At 33.8% G+C, this 18950-nt stretch overlaps 1 protein-coding gene across 1 annotated transcript in view; it reads right to left on the reverse strand.

Moving 5' to 3' along the window:
• BRAF (B-Raf proto-oncogene, serine/threonine kinase) overlaps positions 1-18950 on the reverse strand; it is a 133823-nt gene that overhangs the window by 48504 nt on the left and 66369 nt on the right. The window contains exons 3-5 of the mRNA XM_032484366.1: positions 17779-18042; positions 5214-5317; positions 4287-4389 (exon numbers count right to left, since the gene is read on the reverse strand). Of these exons, the coding sequence (XP_032340257.1) occupies positions 4287-4389; positions 5214-5317; positions 17779-18042 (471 nt within the window). The remainder of the gene's footprint in view (positions 1-4286; positions 4390-5213; positions 5318-17778; positions 18043-18950) is intronic.

Below are 18950 nucleotides of genomic sequence, written 5' to 3' on the forward strand. Positions count from 1 at the left end.
TATGAAAATAGCACCAAAAGAGTTTAAAACAGAAACCGTTAAAAGTTGAGTGATTTCCTATGGACAGTGGCATTAGAGGCTAGCAAGGGATGGGACAATAGATTATTTTTTTTATTGTAAAAGCCTTCTGCACTATTTAAAAAAATACATACATTTGAGTCAAATGTAAAAAAAAATTACTTATAAAAGAAAAAAACTAGTTTGTAATTATATGAAATCAGAACAACCTACCTAAACTTGCTAACTTAGGATAAGGGACAGGAAAATCACTTAGAAGATGCTAAGAAATACTTCTAACAAGTTATCAGTTTGTCAGAGGATTACAACACCTAAATGTATTTGTGAACATTCTTCTTTGTGAAACTTAAAAAGGCAACATGTAAGAACTCCACGTCCAGAGGCAAATGACCTACAACGTGGGTCACATAAACAGAACTGTGCTAGGGAGACTCTATCTTGGTAACTACCAAAGTCAGAAATTGTTTAACACTGTGTAGATAAAAAGCAGAAGACATAAGAAGGATAAACAAATACCAAAATGCTAACAATGGCTATTTAAGAGCGGTGAGAGCAGGGGTGACTCTATTTTGGCCTTTTTCTTTGCCATATATTCTTAATTCATTTCAGACAGCATTAACCACAAATGAAAGTAAGAAAAATACACCAGAACGTATAATGTACATCAGAATTTTCTAATCCATTCTACTGCACGTAAATGCTTTTCATGACCATTAAATTGATGTCAATATCCACAGTTTACCAAACTCTTTTCAATAAACATATTTATCAGGATAAAACATTATTTTAAAAATGTTTCATCAAGAAAATGGTATCTTGGCACATCATCCGTTCTGGCTTTTTTAGAACATTTAGGTAGTTTAGCTACCTAAATTAGCTACTCTTAGTAAAATTTAGCTACTCTTAGTATCTCTTATTTTCCTCACTTTTTTTTTTGAGGGTGGAATTAAATATGGTTTAATTAATTTATATTGCAAATTAAAGCACACCACAGTCACACATGCCTCAAAATAGACTACAAACTAGCAGTTAGATGAAGTAAGGCTTTCACTTCGATGTCATTATACTTGGGCAGGGGCCACCCATCACCTCCCTGACTGTCCTTTATCATTGGGATAGCCCTGCCATTTGGGGGGGAACTTGCCAAGCTTAGAAGCCAGAATTCAAGGTCACTCAGGCGGCTTTGCTGCTGATTCCTCACCTTTCTATGTATCACTTTCTAGGGGATATAAAAAGACAACTGACTGTTTTTAGTTTTGTTCCTTTTCCATTATTTGTCTTTAGATATACAAAAAATTAGAAACTTTTCTTTAATATTTATGTGGCTACTATTTACCAAAGCAAGCATCTTTTTAGATTGCTAGCAGAATCTCTGGAAATTAGAGCACAGAAAAATACAAAATGTGTTTACAGGAATCAGCACTTTATAGTCATCTGATCCTTTCTGCTAACTACTCATACTCTCAGTTGCCTAATAATCCACTGAGTTTCATGAAGTCCTAATTTCTCTTCCTTCTTTAATCTACTCAACTGCAGTATTTCTTTCTGTCACTGACTTACACTTGAAAACTATGTGCAAATGGTTGTTTCTGTATGTAAAGGAAGAGAAAACAAAAAGAGAGAAATGGGAGGAGAGGAGGCAGAAAGGAGAGGAAAACACCTGAGTAAGACAGAACGTGGTTATGCATCTGAGTATAAATTGAGTAAGTGACATATACCTGTGAGTATACCTTTGTCAATAAAGGTGGGCACAGGAAGGTATATCTTTTCTTTTGTGCCACAATTTATGCTTATTTTGGAATTCAAGCACATCTAGACATGGAAGGTAAACTAGTGGGAGGCACAGACCAGGCAATCTGCATGTATTAATTTGTAAGGTATGGGGCTGCCTGAGGAAGACATTAACCCTGGTGCCTATGGAGAATGGCAAGGGCTAGACACAGGGCAACTGTTTCTACTCTTGCTTCTCTACCTTCCCTGCCCCTTCGCCCTGCCAGTTTCCAAGGACTCCTGGGAGGTAGGCAAATACTGAAGCGACAGCTTTTATAAGACTCTATGAAACCAGGAGGGATAAGCAGCATTCCTTGAGGAGTCAGCAAAACCCAGTTCAGAGGAGCAAAGAGAGAAATTCTTCCCTTTCTAAGCAGTACACAGGCTTACTCTTGCCTCTATATGACACTCAGAGCAATTGTTCTAAAACACAAAATGCATCACACATCTCTTCTTCTTATATTAAACTTCCAATTACCTTAGAGAAAAGTCCAAATCTTTGACATGGCTTACAAGGACTCATGAGCTGGGCTCTGCTTACTCTACCTATATCATATACTTGCTACCTCTCCAACTCTGTACCATCCATGCTGAATTTCTTTCAAAACTAAAAAGGTAACGTACTTTCTTACTGCTCCCTGTGTCTCAAGCACTCTTCCTTTGACTGTTCATCTGCTATTCTCTCATCCATCAGCCCTTAGCTTAGATATTCCTCCCTTTGGAAAACCTTCCTGACCCCTCAAAGGCCATGTTAGGAGTCTCTACTCTGTGCATCCAAAGCATATTAAACATACACAGCAATTAGAGGAGTACACATGAAATTTTCTTATTAAATTATCTGTCTCTCTACTCTAAGGCAGGGATACTGTTTACTTTTTCATTGTTATATCCTCAGATCAGACAAAGTGTTGGCAAATGCAAAGTTCTCAATAAATATTTACTGGTAGCTCTCCAACTGTGCTGTGAGGATTTCCATACTCTGCAACTAACCTGCAGTTTGCTTTCATTATCCTCTTGTGGCAAGGACCTTCCTTAGGTACTATTTTAATATTATCTTATGGTTAGCAACTTCAGTCTTCTTTTACCTCCTCATACCTAATTTCTAGCTAAGAAAAATAACTAAGAAAAGCAGGAATGATCACAGTGAAATATAAGCTCAACTTTTTTTTTGATTCCTAAAAACTTATATAAAAAATCTTAAGATCTGTCCTCTCAAAATTCTACAAGTTAAAAAAAAACAATAGTAGTGAACTCCTTATCTCATCATTATAAAACTATCTGCTACACAGTAAATCTGACTCACATCAGATATATCTTACACTCATCCAAAAGATGCCTTATTTACTGAAGCACAAACCTGACTTCACTATTCACCCCAATGGACCCTCCAAAACACCAACCCCCAAGGAAATCAAAAGAGCCCAGTTGTACTAATCACCAAGACACATGGGAAAACACTTGATGCCAAAAGGGTAGCAATAACTAACCACTTAGAAAAATAAACTATCGTCAAAATTCCATATAGAGAAAAGTAGTAAATGCTTATCTGCCTTATAGATCGTTCTAATCTTGGATTCTGCCTACACTTTTAGAGGATAGGTTCTCAAGCTCTGGGACCTGTATTCTTAACTCTTAGGTAGAGAGGTCCCCATGTTCCAGGCCTCCTGGCTGTTGACACTTCACTAGGCTAGGTTCCGGCAAATGCAAAAACCAGACAAAGGGAGAAGTGCTCAAGGAGAACTTTAACAATGTTCTTAAGTCCTCAAGGAGAGCTAGTCCACCTCCATTAACGTATCCTTCAGAAACACTTACACAAAGGTGTCAAGATGTATGCAGAAAGATTCTGTTTACCATGTATGTAATAGATTTTTTAAAAACTTAAATGTCTATTAATAGAGGGATAGTTAGTATACAGAACTTATGTTCTTAGGGACTATTCTGCAATCATCATTGCAAGCTAGGTGTGCTGACATGGAAGTTTGTCCATGATATACTGTTTAATTTTTTTAAAAAGGTGAATAACATCACACAAAACATGACTCCATTTTAAAAAAAAAGGGAAAGAAATGGAAAATACTGAAGGAAAGAGAAGGGAGAAAAATAGGAGAAAACTTTGTGCTCAGAAGTACAAGGACATGTTTGTACATACAGAAAGAGTTTGGAAGACTACACAATAAACTATTAACAACTGGCCCATTTATCTCTGGTAGGGCACTTTCATGTTTTTAACTTGATATACTTTCATACCACTCAAATTCTTGAGAATTTTCTTTTAATAATAAATATTTATTACTTTTTAAAGTTAAAAATTAAGTATAATGATTGAAATAAAACTCTTTAGCTTAAATACGCATTTTTTTTAAAGAACAACTGATTTTCAACTTAGGTAAAATATCAATTCCAAAATTATTCACCCATACTTCATATTCCCTAAATAAAAATTCATTCACAAGAACCTGAACATTTCTGACATTTCAAAAAAATATCAAGATACATACAAAGTTGTGTGTTGTAAGTGGAACATTCTCCAACACTTCTACATGCAATTCCTCTCCGGTAAGCCAGGAAATATCAGTATCCCAGCCAATTGGTTTCTTCTCTCTGAAAAGTGCAGACACAGCCTTTCTTGGTTATCATACCTAAAGACTTTCAACTACCTCATGCTGAAGATATGAAAATTGGTTATTGAGGGGCTAGTAATGGTGAGGGAGTTTTGACTCCCTGGTCTTCCATCGTTAGAAATTTAAATGGCAATAAATTAATTTTTAAGTTTACCCCAAATAAATGTATCACTCTTGGACAAACAGCAGGGTAAAGAGAGGTACTCTTTTCTTCAAGTCAGCTCCAGAAAAGACCTACAAACAGCAGAAAATGGATTGTTTCTGGGGTCCCCCCCAATAAAAATCATAGGTACAGATTTATCTGTCCAGTCAAAGAAAGAGTACTCAAGGGACAACATGCCCCAAAAAGCTGATTATTTTTTAAAAGGTATTTAAAATTGGGGGGGGGTCTTGGCACAATTTTAGATGCTTTCTGAAAGAAAAATTACTCAATATAAAACGTTAATTTTGATAAGCCTTTTGTGAAACTATGAGTTTGTATTAAAAACAGAGAAGTGGGGAAGAGCCTATTATTCAAATAAGTCACATTCTAAATGATTCAAAAATTTTAAGAATCTCAAACTCCAAATAAAGTCATTTGATAAGAGTAACAAACACTGTTGTCATACAAAGTTATCTAATGTTAACTCCTCAAAGGACCTATAAGATTCTTTAGGCTAACTAACTTAGCATTAATATTTTTTTTCTAAAGCTGATTTTCAATACCCTAGGTTTGGGTAAAGATCTTACAGAAAACCCCAAAATTTAATGTCTGAGGTTTTATCCCTTTTTAAAACAAAGTTTCACATCACATACAAACCATACCCATCCTGAATTCTGTAAACAGCACAGCACTCTGGGATTAGACCTCTCATCATCAGTGCTTTCTTTAGACTGTCCCGAACTGTAACTCCACACCTTGCAGGTACCTATGGTGTCATAAATATATGATATGAAGTAAAGGGAATAAGTTACATATTTTTTCACATCATTGAAAAAAATTACCTTCATAATACCTTTAAAATGTCATATGGATTACTATGTCAGAAACAAAATTATTTCTAGAGCTAAGTTAATATTAAAGAGAAATTATGACTCAATTATCTATTCACACTCACCAACTTAAATCAAAGCAAAATTAATTTCTAATTTTTTATTAAAGTAATGAAATATCTTAAACACATAAAAGGACAGAAAATACAACAGGTTCCTATGTGTGCACCACTGAGAAGTAATAGATGTCATCATTTAAAGCAAAATCAATTTTGATTCAATACTGTTCAAAGCTGAAAACTATAATCCTTCAATCATACTGATGGTCCTTAAGAGATGTCTTACTGATCCTAACCACAGCAGAAGAAAATACTTGTCTTAATGTGTCTAACTGATATTTGTTGTTCAGTTGCCTAGCGCTTCTATTTCCTCTGAGAACCTGCCCTTCCCTAAAATCCACGTGGTACTGGAGAGACTATCAATCAAGGGTCACTACTTTTCTGGCTACACATGACATAAGCTAGCTAGTCAGTTTCCCATACCCCTGATCTAGGGCTAGATATACAATCCCAGCTGCACCAGAGTTCTACCTTTAACTGACAGACACTGGTTGAGAGACATTTCTGTGTCTACTACGGTTAAAGCATTCCATGAGGACAGAAATTTGGAGCCCCTAATGGCCATCTTCTTGGTACACTGAGAAAATCTGGCTATAGAATGAAGCTAATCTAAGGAACAGAGATGGCATTAGGAGTGGGGATGAAATGGGGCACTGAAAATAGAGATTAAAAGAATCTTTCTGTATATCTGAAGTTATCACTATCCTAGCCTTTCTGCATGAGACTCATCTCTCCAGTTATTAATTAATTTGAATAATTTAAAACTGAAAAAGAACTGACAAACATAGTGTAGACTAAAGTGAAGCAGTGGGAGTTCAGGTTGGGCGGTTTTTATGTGGGGAAAGGAGTGGAGATAGAGAACATGTGTTAATTAATAACAATAAAATTAAAGGTTTTTTTCTTTTAAATCTCTATTTAACAAAGCAAAAGTTTACAAATGGGGAATCTTTGTGCTAGAGGGGGAAAAATGGAGTAAAAGTGAATAGAAGACAGCTGAATTTAAATAGTATATTGAAGGGGAACAATTCAGAAAGCCAAATTAAGACCTAAGATTAGAAAACACAGGAGGCAGATTTTTGCTTAATATAACCATTAAAACTACCATCCAGCAAGGGTGAAGTTTATTAGGAGGGAGTATGCTCATCATTGGAAGTATTTAAGAGACTGGACAGGTACAGCTGATCCTCTTTATCTGTGGACTATATTTGCAAATTTGTCTATTTGCTAAAATGTATTTGTAACCAAATCAATACTTGTAGCACTTTTGCAGACATGCACATAGCCCTGAAAAATTTGAGTTGCTCCATGTGTACCTTCCCAGCTGAGGCTGAATAAGGTGACAATGCCTTCTTTTTCTAGCTCTCATACTGTATAACAAGTGCCCTATGCCAAGAAGCTTTTAAGCTAACGGACCCCAGCTGGCTAGAAAAAACAACCTAGGGGCCAATATCCAGAGGCCATCTTTGGCTCATTAATGTAATAGTAATTCAGTATTTCTCCCAGTAGCAATGGTTCAGTATTCACCAAACTAATTCAGTGTTTGCAGTGACTTTGTAGAATAGTAACTACTGTGAGGAGTGAGAGTCGGCCGTACCCTTCAGAAATAAGGAATAGAAGGGAAAGCTCATTTTTTTCCCTCTGCCATTCATATTCTGCTTACTCTAATACAGAAATTTCTTGATTGGCAACCCTATCTTTAGTTTTAAACACCATTCAATCTATCCTATCCCATGTTACTAAAGAAGGTGTGTGTCAAAGACTTCCGAGAATCTGATGAAAGCCTTAGATACTCTCTGAAATGTAAAAGTTCAGAGAATTCAGAGAACCTGAAGCCCATACCTGGATGCTGAGGAGCCCACTGAACTCAAACTTAGAATCCCATTCTGAAATATAATCTTACATTTTATTAGATTGTTTAAAATTTTCCAGTTATTTAGAGGGCAAAATTCAAATTCCTCTCTATGGCATGTAAGGTCATCAACGAACTACAGCTATCTACCCCTCAGTTCCTTTGGTAATTTCCCTCAAGCACTCCTGTTAACGCCATTTTGTAATACAGCTATACTCCCTTCTGCTTGTCTGAACAGGCTGATTCCAAGGTGTATATATGTTTCATTAGCAGGCAAAGATTTGGTTTCCAATCTTGGCACCAAGGGAAAGTCATCAATCAGTCCTCATTCATCCACTTCTGTAGGCTGATTTTTATTTGCTCCTTCACAAATGTGCCTGTTCTAAAGACTGACAGACCGATGGAACAAAACAGAAAGACCAAAACAGACTCCAACACAAAAAGAAAATTAGAATTAAAAAAGGGGCAGTATCTGAAATACGGTAAAGATGAACTTTTAAATAACTAATGTTGGGACAACTGGAACCAATCTAGGAAAAAAAGGCCCACCCATACTTCATACCATATACTAGGGTAAACTCCAAATGAATCAAAGATTTAAATGTTGAAAGAAGGAGGGGACAAACCATAAAAGAACTGGAAGAAACATGGCAAACTCCTTTATAACCTCAAGTGAAAAAGGCCTATAAAACTATGATGCAAAATCTGGAAGCCATAAAGAAAAAATACTAAATTCAACTACATAAAACTAAGGAACTTTTTAAGATGGCAAAACAAATACACACACTATAGTCAGCCCTCCATATCTGTGGGTGCTGCATCTGTGGATTCAATCAAAAGGTGATCAAAAATATTAGGAAAAAAATTCCAGAAAGTTCCAAAAAAGCAAATTGAATTTGCCTATTATAAGTAATCTATAGATGACTTAAAGTATACAGGAGGAGGTGCATAGGTTATATGCAAATACTATATCATTTTATATAACAGACTTGAACATCCAAGGATTTTGATATCCCCATGGGATCCTGGAACCAATCCCCTGTGGATACTAAGGGACAACTATATAAGCAAAGTCAAAGGACAAATGCAAACTGGGAAAAAAATATTTGTAACTTATGTAACAGGCATATAAACTTCCTGGTATATAAGAATTCCAGAAAAACTGAGATCAAAATCAACAACCTGGGGGTGGGGGGTGGGAAGGGACAGACTGGGATTTCAAAATGTAGAATAGACAGACAAGCTTATACTGTATAGCGCAGGGAAATATATATTAGATCTTGTGGTAGCTCACAGAGAAAAATAAATGTGACAATGAATATATATGTATGTTCATGTATAACTGAAAAATTGTGCTCTATACTGGAATTTGACACATTGTAAAATGACTATAATTCAATTAAAAAATATTTTTTAAAAAATCAACAACCTAATAGAAAATGGGCAAAGAACATGAAAGACACCTCATACAAACAAAAGTATAAATGGCCTTCAAGGATATGAAAAGGTGTTCAATCTCAGAGATAAGCAAACTCAAACTTGCCAAAACATTTTTCATTTATCAGATTGGCAGAAACCCAAACGTTTGACAACACAGCAGTTGATGAGGCTATGGTAAACAGGCATCTCATACACTGCTGATAGCAGTGCAAAATTAAGCAAGACATACAAGGCAAAATTTGAAAGTATCTTATCAAAACCACAAATATAAATTTCTCTTTCCAAGGAAGCCTATTTTTGGTACACTGTAACTGGTAAACTACAGTACATCTATATAATGGAATCTACAGCAATAAAAAGGAATATTTAAGCATACTATGCATGGAAATGGAAAATTTCCACAAAGGTCTACATAAACGTTACACAAAATACAGAATGATATATACAGTATGTGTATGAAGAGGACTGGGGAAATAAGAATATATCTTTGTATTTGCTTTAATTACATAAAGAAATACAGAAAAAGCACACAAATAAAAGGTTACCTAAAAGGTATACCAGAAATTGGATATATATGGGTAGGGGTGGAAACCAGATTTTTTGATGCAAATATTGAGTAAAAGAATTACCTATTCAAAAAGGAAAAGGTGTAGAGGAAGGCTGTCTCAAATTTTAGGGCTAAAGACTAAAACAGTATTTTCAAAAGAACCAGGTACCTCTTCTTCAAATTCCAAAATTAAATGTCCTGATTAGGCTGTGACAAAGCAGTGACAATTTTTCTCTAAAGAAATATAAAAACAAGTATCCTACCTCAAGAAAGACTTACAGTCAATGTAATCATCTGAATATTGCCAAAAGAAAATTTACACCAAACAAAATGTATCAGTCTAAATTTTAACAAATCAGTTTTCAAACTGAATATAAATCATCTTTTATCAATGCATTCATGATGGTTAACCACACTACTCTACTTTTGTGTATGTTTAAAATTTTCCATAAAAAAAGGTTTTCTTAAAACTTTAAGTACTCCTTAAATAAGTGGCCATGAAAACTCAGGCAGCCGTCAAAATTATTACATGTGTATTTGAGCTAGTAGATTAATCTAGTAGTTTAAATTCTTTGTAATGCAGAAACTAAAACCTTCATACAGTACTAATGAGAAAGTAAAATGATGCAGCCATTTTCAAAAACATTCTGCTAGTTCCTCAAAACATTATTGGAGGCATATACTCAAGAAAAATGAAGACATATGTTCATATAAAAACCTGTCCATGAATGTTCATGGCAGCATTATTCATAATAGCCAAAAAATGGAAACAACACTGATAATGGATACGTAAAATGTGGTATGATATACAAAATAGGATTTTATTCAATCGTAAAAAGGCATGAAGGACTCGTACGTGCTATAATGCAGATGAACCATAAAAACATGCTAAGAAGCCAGTCATAGAAGACCACATATTGTATGATTCCATTTATATAGAATGGAATGTCCAGAATAAGCAAATATATAGAGACAGTAAGAAGGTAAGTGGTTGGCTAGGGCTGGGAAGACTGGGTAGAAGTGGTAAGTGACTGCTAATGAGTACAGGGCTTCTTTTTTTACAGCGATGAAAATATTCTAAAATTAATTGTGGTGACAGTTGCATAACTGTGAATAGACTGAAAATCATTGGATTATATACTTTAAATAGATGAATTATATGGTATGTAAACTATATCTCAGTAAATCTGTCTTTTAAATTATGAGTTCAAGAAGGCAGGCTTAGCATAAGCCACATTTCAGGGAAACTGGGCGAGATATTTTTAGCTTTCTGTTGTCATATAATATATATATTGAAAAGTATATACGAATGAGGGTATCTCATGCCTAGTATACTTTAAATTCTACTAGATCAGTGATATCTTCTAAATTTTGTTAACATTCAATGTCAACCAGGGTCTCGTGGAAAAAGTAAGTCTCATACACTGTAGAGAATCTAAACTAGTAAGAATTTTGCTGATTAAAAGGTACATATTACAAAAGTTTTAAGTGTGCATATCCTATGATCCAATAATCATTTCTAGGTATCTAATATGAAAATATTCCCACAATGTTTCAGGATATATGTACTTAAATGTATTTTGCAGCATTACCTAATTATCCATCATGAAAGAAATAGCTAAATAAATCATATACAATCACTCTAAAAAATAATTTTAACCATAAAAAAGAAAAAGGTAGCTCTGCATTATGTGAAAGAAGGTTGTTAGTGTAAGCTAAAAAGGTTAGTTCCTTTCTCCTGCCTCCAGCAATGTTCCCCATCCTTCAGATAATCACAATGAAGAAGTTTTTATATACAATTCAAAAATATCTCAAAGGACACACATGTTTATTCTTTTTAGTCACTGTATCTAATCCATAACCTGGACAGTCTTATTTAAATAGTTCTGTACCAAAGGACACTTACCTTGCTTTTACTTTATTTTTAGAAATAATGAATAAACATTCATTTTTGATACAGAGTATCTCATAAAATCTCTAAATTACTTTTTAAAAAAATTATACTTTTGAGGGGGAGGGTATAGCTCAGTGGTAGAGTATGTACTTAGCATGCATGAGGTCCTGGGTTCAATATTCAGTACCTCCATTAAAAAAATATGTAAGTAAATAAACATGATTTCCCCCTCAAAAAAAAACCAACAAAAACAAACAAAAAAATTATACTTTCGAAATTATAAAGTTAAATGTATCTGTTAGAAATTTTGAAAAAGTATAAATACCTCTAATATCATCACCATGAAATAATCGCTGCAACATTTTAAAAAGTAGTATATTTCACATGAATTTTAACACAATAAAAGCCAAGTGAGATAAAAGAACTGAACTTCAAGTAAATGCTTCTTCACTAAAATAGGTCAATCCTTGGAAAAGGCCTCTAGAGTAGCTCTTTGCTCTGCCATATAAATTTTACAATCAGTTTTTCAGATGGGGTGGGTAGAATGGGACAAGACCCTCTTAGAATTCTGACAGGAACTGCACAGCATTTAGAAAGAAATATATTTAGGAAGATTATCAGGAACAAAGTAACTTTTAATTGCTTACTCTTTTCAAATGTCTTTCAATAAAGTTGTATAATTTTCTTCATAAAAGTCTTAAACATTTATTATTTTTACTACTGTCAATATCCTTTTAAAACAAAATTACACATTCTAATTATTAAGTGGTGAGTTTCTTATTTACTATAATAATTTAGCAGCTTTTCTATGTAGGACAAATTATTTGCAAATAATAACAGTTTTGTTTCTTCCTTTTTAATCCTTATGTTTTTTACTTCTTTGTCTTGTTGTTTTGCATTGGCTAGGATATTCCATACCCTAAGTAGTAGGCATTTTTATCTTGCCAATTTCCAATTTTAATGAGAATGCACCATGCAGTATAATACTTCTTAGACATATTTGGTAGATACCCTTTATCAAGGAAGTTCTCTTTTATTCCAAGTTTACAGAGTTCTTCTGGTTTCTAATCACAAAAAGGTTTTCAATAACATCAAATGTCTTTTGTTTACTGTATCTAGAGCTATTCATACAGTGTTACTCCTATAATCTGCTAATAAGAACTGCACTGGTTTTTAAAAATCATTGTTGTATTCCTAGAATAATTATTCTTTTAAAATATATACATTGCTGGATTCAGTTTGCCAATATTTTATTAAAGATTTTTGCAAGTATGTTTATAAATGAGATTAACCTTTAATTTTTGTATATCAAATGATCTTTAGTTTTAAAATCAAGATATACAAACTTGATAAACAAGTTAGGAAATGTTCTCTCTTTTACTTTTCTATGGAACAATAAAATTTATATAGGACTAGGATTTTTTTTGAATTTTTTCCTGACATGACATTTAAAAGTGTCTTTAAATTTCTAAAAATTTAGTTTTCCATTATTGTTCCTAATTTCTACACTATGCTCAAAAATCATAGCCTATTTTTGTGGAGGAGATTCCCTTTCTTGCTTAAAATGCAGTTAAAAAAGAAAGTTAGTGTTCCCATACATTCTTGAAAAGAATGTGTATTCTTGTATTGATGAGGTCTACATGGTCTACATGGCTATTATATAAAACTGACAACTGTGTTGTTCAAATCTTCCATAAGTGCACCAACTTTGCCTGCTTGATCTATCAATTACTGGAGTAGGTGTGTTGAAATCACCCACTAGGGAAGTGAATTTTTCCATCTGTAATTCTGTTGTTTTACATATTTTGAGGCTTTTATTATGTATATAATTCTTAGAATTTCTATGTCTTTCTGTTAAAGTGTTTCTGTAAATATGACCATCCTCATCCTGAATACTCTTTTCACTCCTTCAAATCTATTTCATATCCAATTTTCTTTGGTTATAAAAGGCTCATCATTCCTGCTTTAAAAGAGATTTACTAAGGCATAATTAAACATATAATAAACTGTAATAATTTAAGTGTATAATTTGATACATTTTGATTTATATATATACATACATATATATGTATATGAATATTCCACACAACCATCACTACATTCAAGATAATGAATGTATCCTATTACCGTCTGAAAATTTCCTTGTGCTTCTGTGTAACCCCTCTTCTGCCCTAGCTCCAAGCCCAGGCAAATACTGATCTGCTTTCTGCCACTGTAGAAGAGTTTTCATCTTCTAGATTTTTATATAAATGGAATTATAAACTATGTATTTGTTTTTGTCTGGCTACTTTCACTCTGCATAACTGCTCTGAGAGTCACCTATGCTGTTGTGTGTATTGGCAATGCATTTATTTCTACCAAATAGTATTTCATTTTATGGATATACCAACTTGTTTAACCATTTGGGTTATGCCCAGTTTTGTGCATGCCATGTAAAACTTACAGAAGTAAATTATTTCTCTAGAAAAGATAAACAAAAGCCAATAAGCACATGAAAAGATGCTCAGCATCATCAGCCAACAAAGAAATGCATATCAAAATCACAATGAGGTACCACTTCATAGTCAATAGGATGGCTATAATCAAAAAGAGAAATAATAAACAAGTTATTTATTTCACTGGTCTATATGTCTGTCTGTTTATACAATGATTTAATTATTGTGGCTTTGTAATAAGCTTTGAAATCAGGAAGTGTGAGACTTCACCTTTGTTCTTTTTCAAAATTGGGTATTCAGGAGTCCTTGAGATTCCACATGAATTTCTGGATGGATTTTTCTATTTTTGCCCCCCCCCCCCACCACCAAAAAAGCTGTTGGGGCTTTTAAAGGGACTGCATTAAATAAAATGGAAAATTGTTTTCAAAAGTGGTTGTACCATTACACATTCCCACCAGCAGTGTATGAAAATTCTGGTTTTTCACATCCTTACCAATAGCTGGCATGGCCACTCTTTCATTTTAGCCACTCTAGCAGGTGGTATCTTGTGTCTTTAATTTGCATTTTCCTAATGACTCATGACACCGAACATCTTCTTATGTGTCTGTTTGCCATTCACATATCTTCTCTGGTAAAATATGTTCAAATCTCTTGCCCATTTCTAAATTGAGTTGTTTGTTTTCTTATTATTGCTTTCAAAGAGCTCTTTATATATTTTGGATACATGCATGTCCTTGATCAGATATATGTTTCGCAAAGATTATCAGTCTGTGGTTTGTTTTTTTATTCTCTTAACATTGTATTTTGAAAAGCAGAAGTTTTTAATTTTGATAAAGTACAACCTATCAATATGTTCATTAGGGATTTTGATTTGGGTGTCATATTTTAGAAACTGCTGCCAAATTCCAGGTCATAGATTTTTTCTCCTCTATTTTCTTGCACAATTTTTTAAATTGAAGTATAGTTGATTTACAATGCTGTGTTCTTGTGCAAATTTTATAGTTTAAAGTTTAACTTATTTTTCATTCCTTCCTCTGTGTTTAGTTTTCTCCCTAAAGTAATTTTTGGATGGCTCCTTCAAGTACAGCCTGGGCAAAGTGAACTCCTCATCTGGAAATTGCCTTGATTCATAGTGTACCTGGCTAGCTAAACTCAGACTTTAGCTAAGCAATTTACAGGCATTGCTCAGCACTTTAAGAGTATTATTCTACTGTATTCTGGCTTCTACAGCTGCTATGAAGAAATTTTTTGATAATCTAAGTGTAATTCTTCTATAGATAATCTTTTCCTAAGTGCTTTCAAAACAACATTCGTTCATTCTGTTGTATCTAATAAGTATGGATTCAGGTTTATTTATATAACAAATATGTAACAAACTTATGATTTATATATAATTTATAGAGCTTATATTTCCCAAATCCTTAGATTCAAGTCTTTCATGAAGATTAGCCATCATTTCTCTGAATTTTGCTCTACTCCTTTATTTCTTTTTTTAAAATTTTTTATTTATCTATTTTTTAAAATTGAAGTATCATCAGTTTACAACGTGTCAATTTCTGGTGTACAGCGTAATGTTTCAGCCATACATACACATACATATATTCATTTTCATATTTTTTCATTATAGGTTACTACAAGATATTAAATACAGTTCCCTGTACTCCTTTATTTCTATTCTCACCTTCTGGAACTCCTTTGAGGCATATAACCTGTCTCATATTTTCTCTGACTCTCTTTCCTCGCTTTTCAGAGTTCACTAATCCTCCCTTCAAATGGATTCAATCTACCTTTGAGTTTTTAAAAACAAGTATTTCTATTTTTGTATGGAATGACTAATTTTTATTTTAATTTTTGTATAGCATTTTAACTCTTGCTCTGTAATATGCTGTAACTAGCTTGACATATTGAGATTTTATTTAAAGTGTTACTTTGTTACATCCTCAAATCAGCATCAATATGTTCATTAGCCTTTTTTCCCTAGTTGACAACTGTTTCTTTTAGCTATCTATTTTTCTTTTGTTCTATGTTGTTTGAATTTTTCCAACTCTATTATGAAAAATTTTAAACAGATAATTTGAAAGAATGGTACAATTAACATCCAAATTCTCTCAAATTCTAACATTATTTTTTGATATTTGTTTTCTCTCTTTAACATTTTGTTTCCCATCACACCATTTGAAAGTTCCAAATTGACTGAGATAGAATTCAGAATACAGGAGAACACTCTCAAGCACTAGAAATATTCTATATCTTAATCTGCATCGCAGTTACACATGTAGAAGGTCACTGAGCTGTACCCTGAGAGTTGCACATTTTACTGTATGTAAGTTTCATTTCAAAAAAAGGGCACGGGGGTTGCAGGCATCTGACAATTTACCCCTAAATACTTAAGCATGTATTTCCTAAGAATAAAGACATTCTCCTACATAGTAACATTCCTATTACTACACTTCAAAAAACTAATAATTTCATAATCACATATTCAGTCAACATGCAACATTTCCCATCTCAAGAAGGACCACACTAGTCCCAAACCAGGATCACACACTGCATTTGGTTGTTTCGTCTCTTTAGTCTTATCTAGTATAGAATAATCTCCAATCTTTTCATCCTCCATGACATTCAGTCCAAGCTGTTTGTCTTATAGGATGTCCACCTTCTGAATTTATCTAATTGCTTCCTTGTGGTGTTAACTTCTTCCCTTATCCCCTGTATTTCTCATAGAATGGAAAGTCCAGAAGCTTAACATTCAACACAATCATTTTCAGCAGTAATATTTCATAGATGATAACTGTCATCCATTGAGTTTTAAATTTTAAGACCACCTAGAAGTTCTATTTAGTTCTTTCTTAGGAGTCTAATCCTGCTGTTAGTAACTCTTCTAATGCTCTAATGGTAGACTGTTTCTTACATATTAAAATGGGATTTTGAGCTTGTCAGTGAGGCATCATCTATGTGAATTCTATGAGTCTGATATGGGCGAAGGAAGGTTATGCATTTGCTTCTGCCCAGTGCCTAAGTGTTAGTACCACTCCAGGACCAGTTGCCATGTTAATTTCTTAGGTTGAGAATTCCTGAACATGCAGGTAATACAATATGAACCCCACCCTATGATGAGAACAGGTCTATACTTCAGAATTCACAAGGGTAACTTTAACCTTTATCTGGAGCCTTGGCAAAGATAGACAAGTTTCACTGCTATTAATGTGTACTGGTGAATAGATTTTCTTCTAATTCACCCTTTTGCTGAAGGTAAAGCTATTCAAAGGCTCAGATTTATGTGAGGGTCTTAGTTCCAACTCCCTCTGTAACACAGGCAAAGGCCTAGTCTTGCATCTCCACACACTGATATTCATATGCCTATGTTGCACAAGGTGACAAACTGACCCCACTGGGACTACTACAGCATACATCAGCAAACTTTTTCCATGAAGAAGCAGCATAAACTAATGCTGTCTGAGGGAATAAATTTAAAAATTACTTTGACTTGTTTATATTTGGAAATGAAATTTTTTAAATTAATATCAAAAGCAACCACATACATTATAAGAAATTAGATGTAAACAGGTGCATTATTCATTAAATCCAACATCAGTACTTGTTGCACTTGATATAGACCATTGATAATAATCCTACAGATTACTGTGCTTAATATGTTACTTACTGAGTACTGTGTTCCGATGATGATACGAATGATCAATAATCAAAAGTTATGTAAACAAGAGGAAAAACGTCAGCACACTACGAATCTAACAACTGATAATAAATCTGAATAGGGATTTCTCAAGGGCAAAGAATGAATCTTACTGACATATTAGACAACAAGCAAGCTCAAGTCTTGAAATTCTGATTGATTCTAAACTAGCACTTAGACTTGAGTGTGATTCAAGTTTGGTAAACAGGTTTAAATGTCAAATCTGACAATAAAGACAATACAATTTGTTCCAGTTAAGGAATACAGACTTTGGAACCAAATAATTATGTCCCTTCCATTCTTGTTTGAAACGAATGCTTCCATCTGCATGACCACTGAGTATCACATTTCATTTTCAACAACTAGGCTTTCTGAAACATACAAGGGGAAAGCAATGATGATATTAAAAGTTGACTCACCACTGTCCTCTGTTTATTGGGCAGGAAGACTCTAACGATAGGTTTTTGTGGTGACTTGGGGTTGCTCCGTGACACATCTGTGGGGTTTTGAAAAACTGAAAGAGATGAAGGCAGCACTGAAAGGCTAGAAGAGGAAGAAGATGTAACGGTGTCCGTTGATGCAGAGCTAGAAACAGAAAAATCAGTTCCATTCCCCAGGGATTCCAATAACTGTTGTTCTCTTTGTTGGAGGGCATCTAGCTTGCTGGTGTATTCTTCATAGGCCTATAAAATAAAGTAGACTTACATTGAATCTGGATTATTTCCTGATAGTAACACAAGGAAATATGAAATTTTAGTCTCTGATTATAATCTCATTACAATCTAGCTAACAGGATTTTGTGTTACAAGTTACAAAATAAATGCTGGAAATATTGTATATTAGTACTTTTATCTTTAAATTAATAAATCTTTTGTTATAATACACTACATCTAAAAACTGACACACACATGTGTCTATAATAGCCATGCATATTAATTAAAAAATTATTTGCAATTTTCTGGTCAAATCACAAGTTACCTTCCAAACTACACCTAACATGAGAAAATACTACATTAAGGATAAATATCCCCTGTGTTAAAAATTATCTTTTCCCAGAAAAGTTGTAGGCATATGAAGTTTCATATCTTTCTCTGTCTCTTTTTCTCTCTCCAAAGAACACAAAGAGAGGTTGAAAAGACTAGGTGTTAGAGAGATTTGACAAAAAACAAGACTAAGGTACATAGTGCCAGGTCTCACCATTACCACCAAAACCTCCTCAACAGGGAGCAGAAGATGTATAACTACCACCTTCTTTCTGAAACTGCTGTCAGTTAAAATACTTTATTTTTCTCACTAGAGATCTCTTACAGTCTCCCCTTCCCACCAAATACTGCCTAGAGAATAGAATTTTATTTGAAAAGGGGGTTTATATCCTGCATTCAAGAAATTTTGAGGACATTATCCATCAGAGTACCTTTCTAGAAGTTTATTTTACTAAAGCTATAAAGTCAAATGTTCACACAAGATATCAAATTCTAAAAGAGAAAATCTTGAAAACAGTAATACCAAAAGTAAAGACAATGAATCGGAACATGCACGTTCATGGTTCTTAAGGCAGTGGTAATCACCCTCTTCCATACCATAATTCACT

This window comes from Camelus ferus, chromosome 7 (genome assembly GCF_009834535.1).
Source record: "Camelus ferus isolate YT-003-E chromosome 7, BCGSAC_Cfer_1.0, whole genome shotgun sequence".
NCBI classification, from domain to species: Eukaryota; Metazoa; Chordata; class Mammalia; order Artiodactyla; family Camelidae; genus Camelus; species Camelus ferus.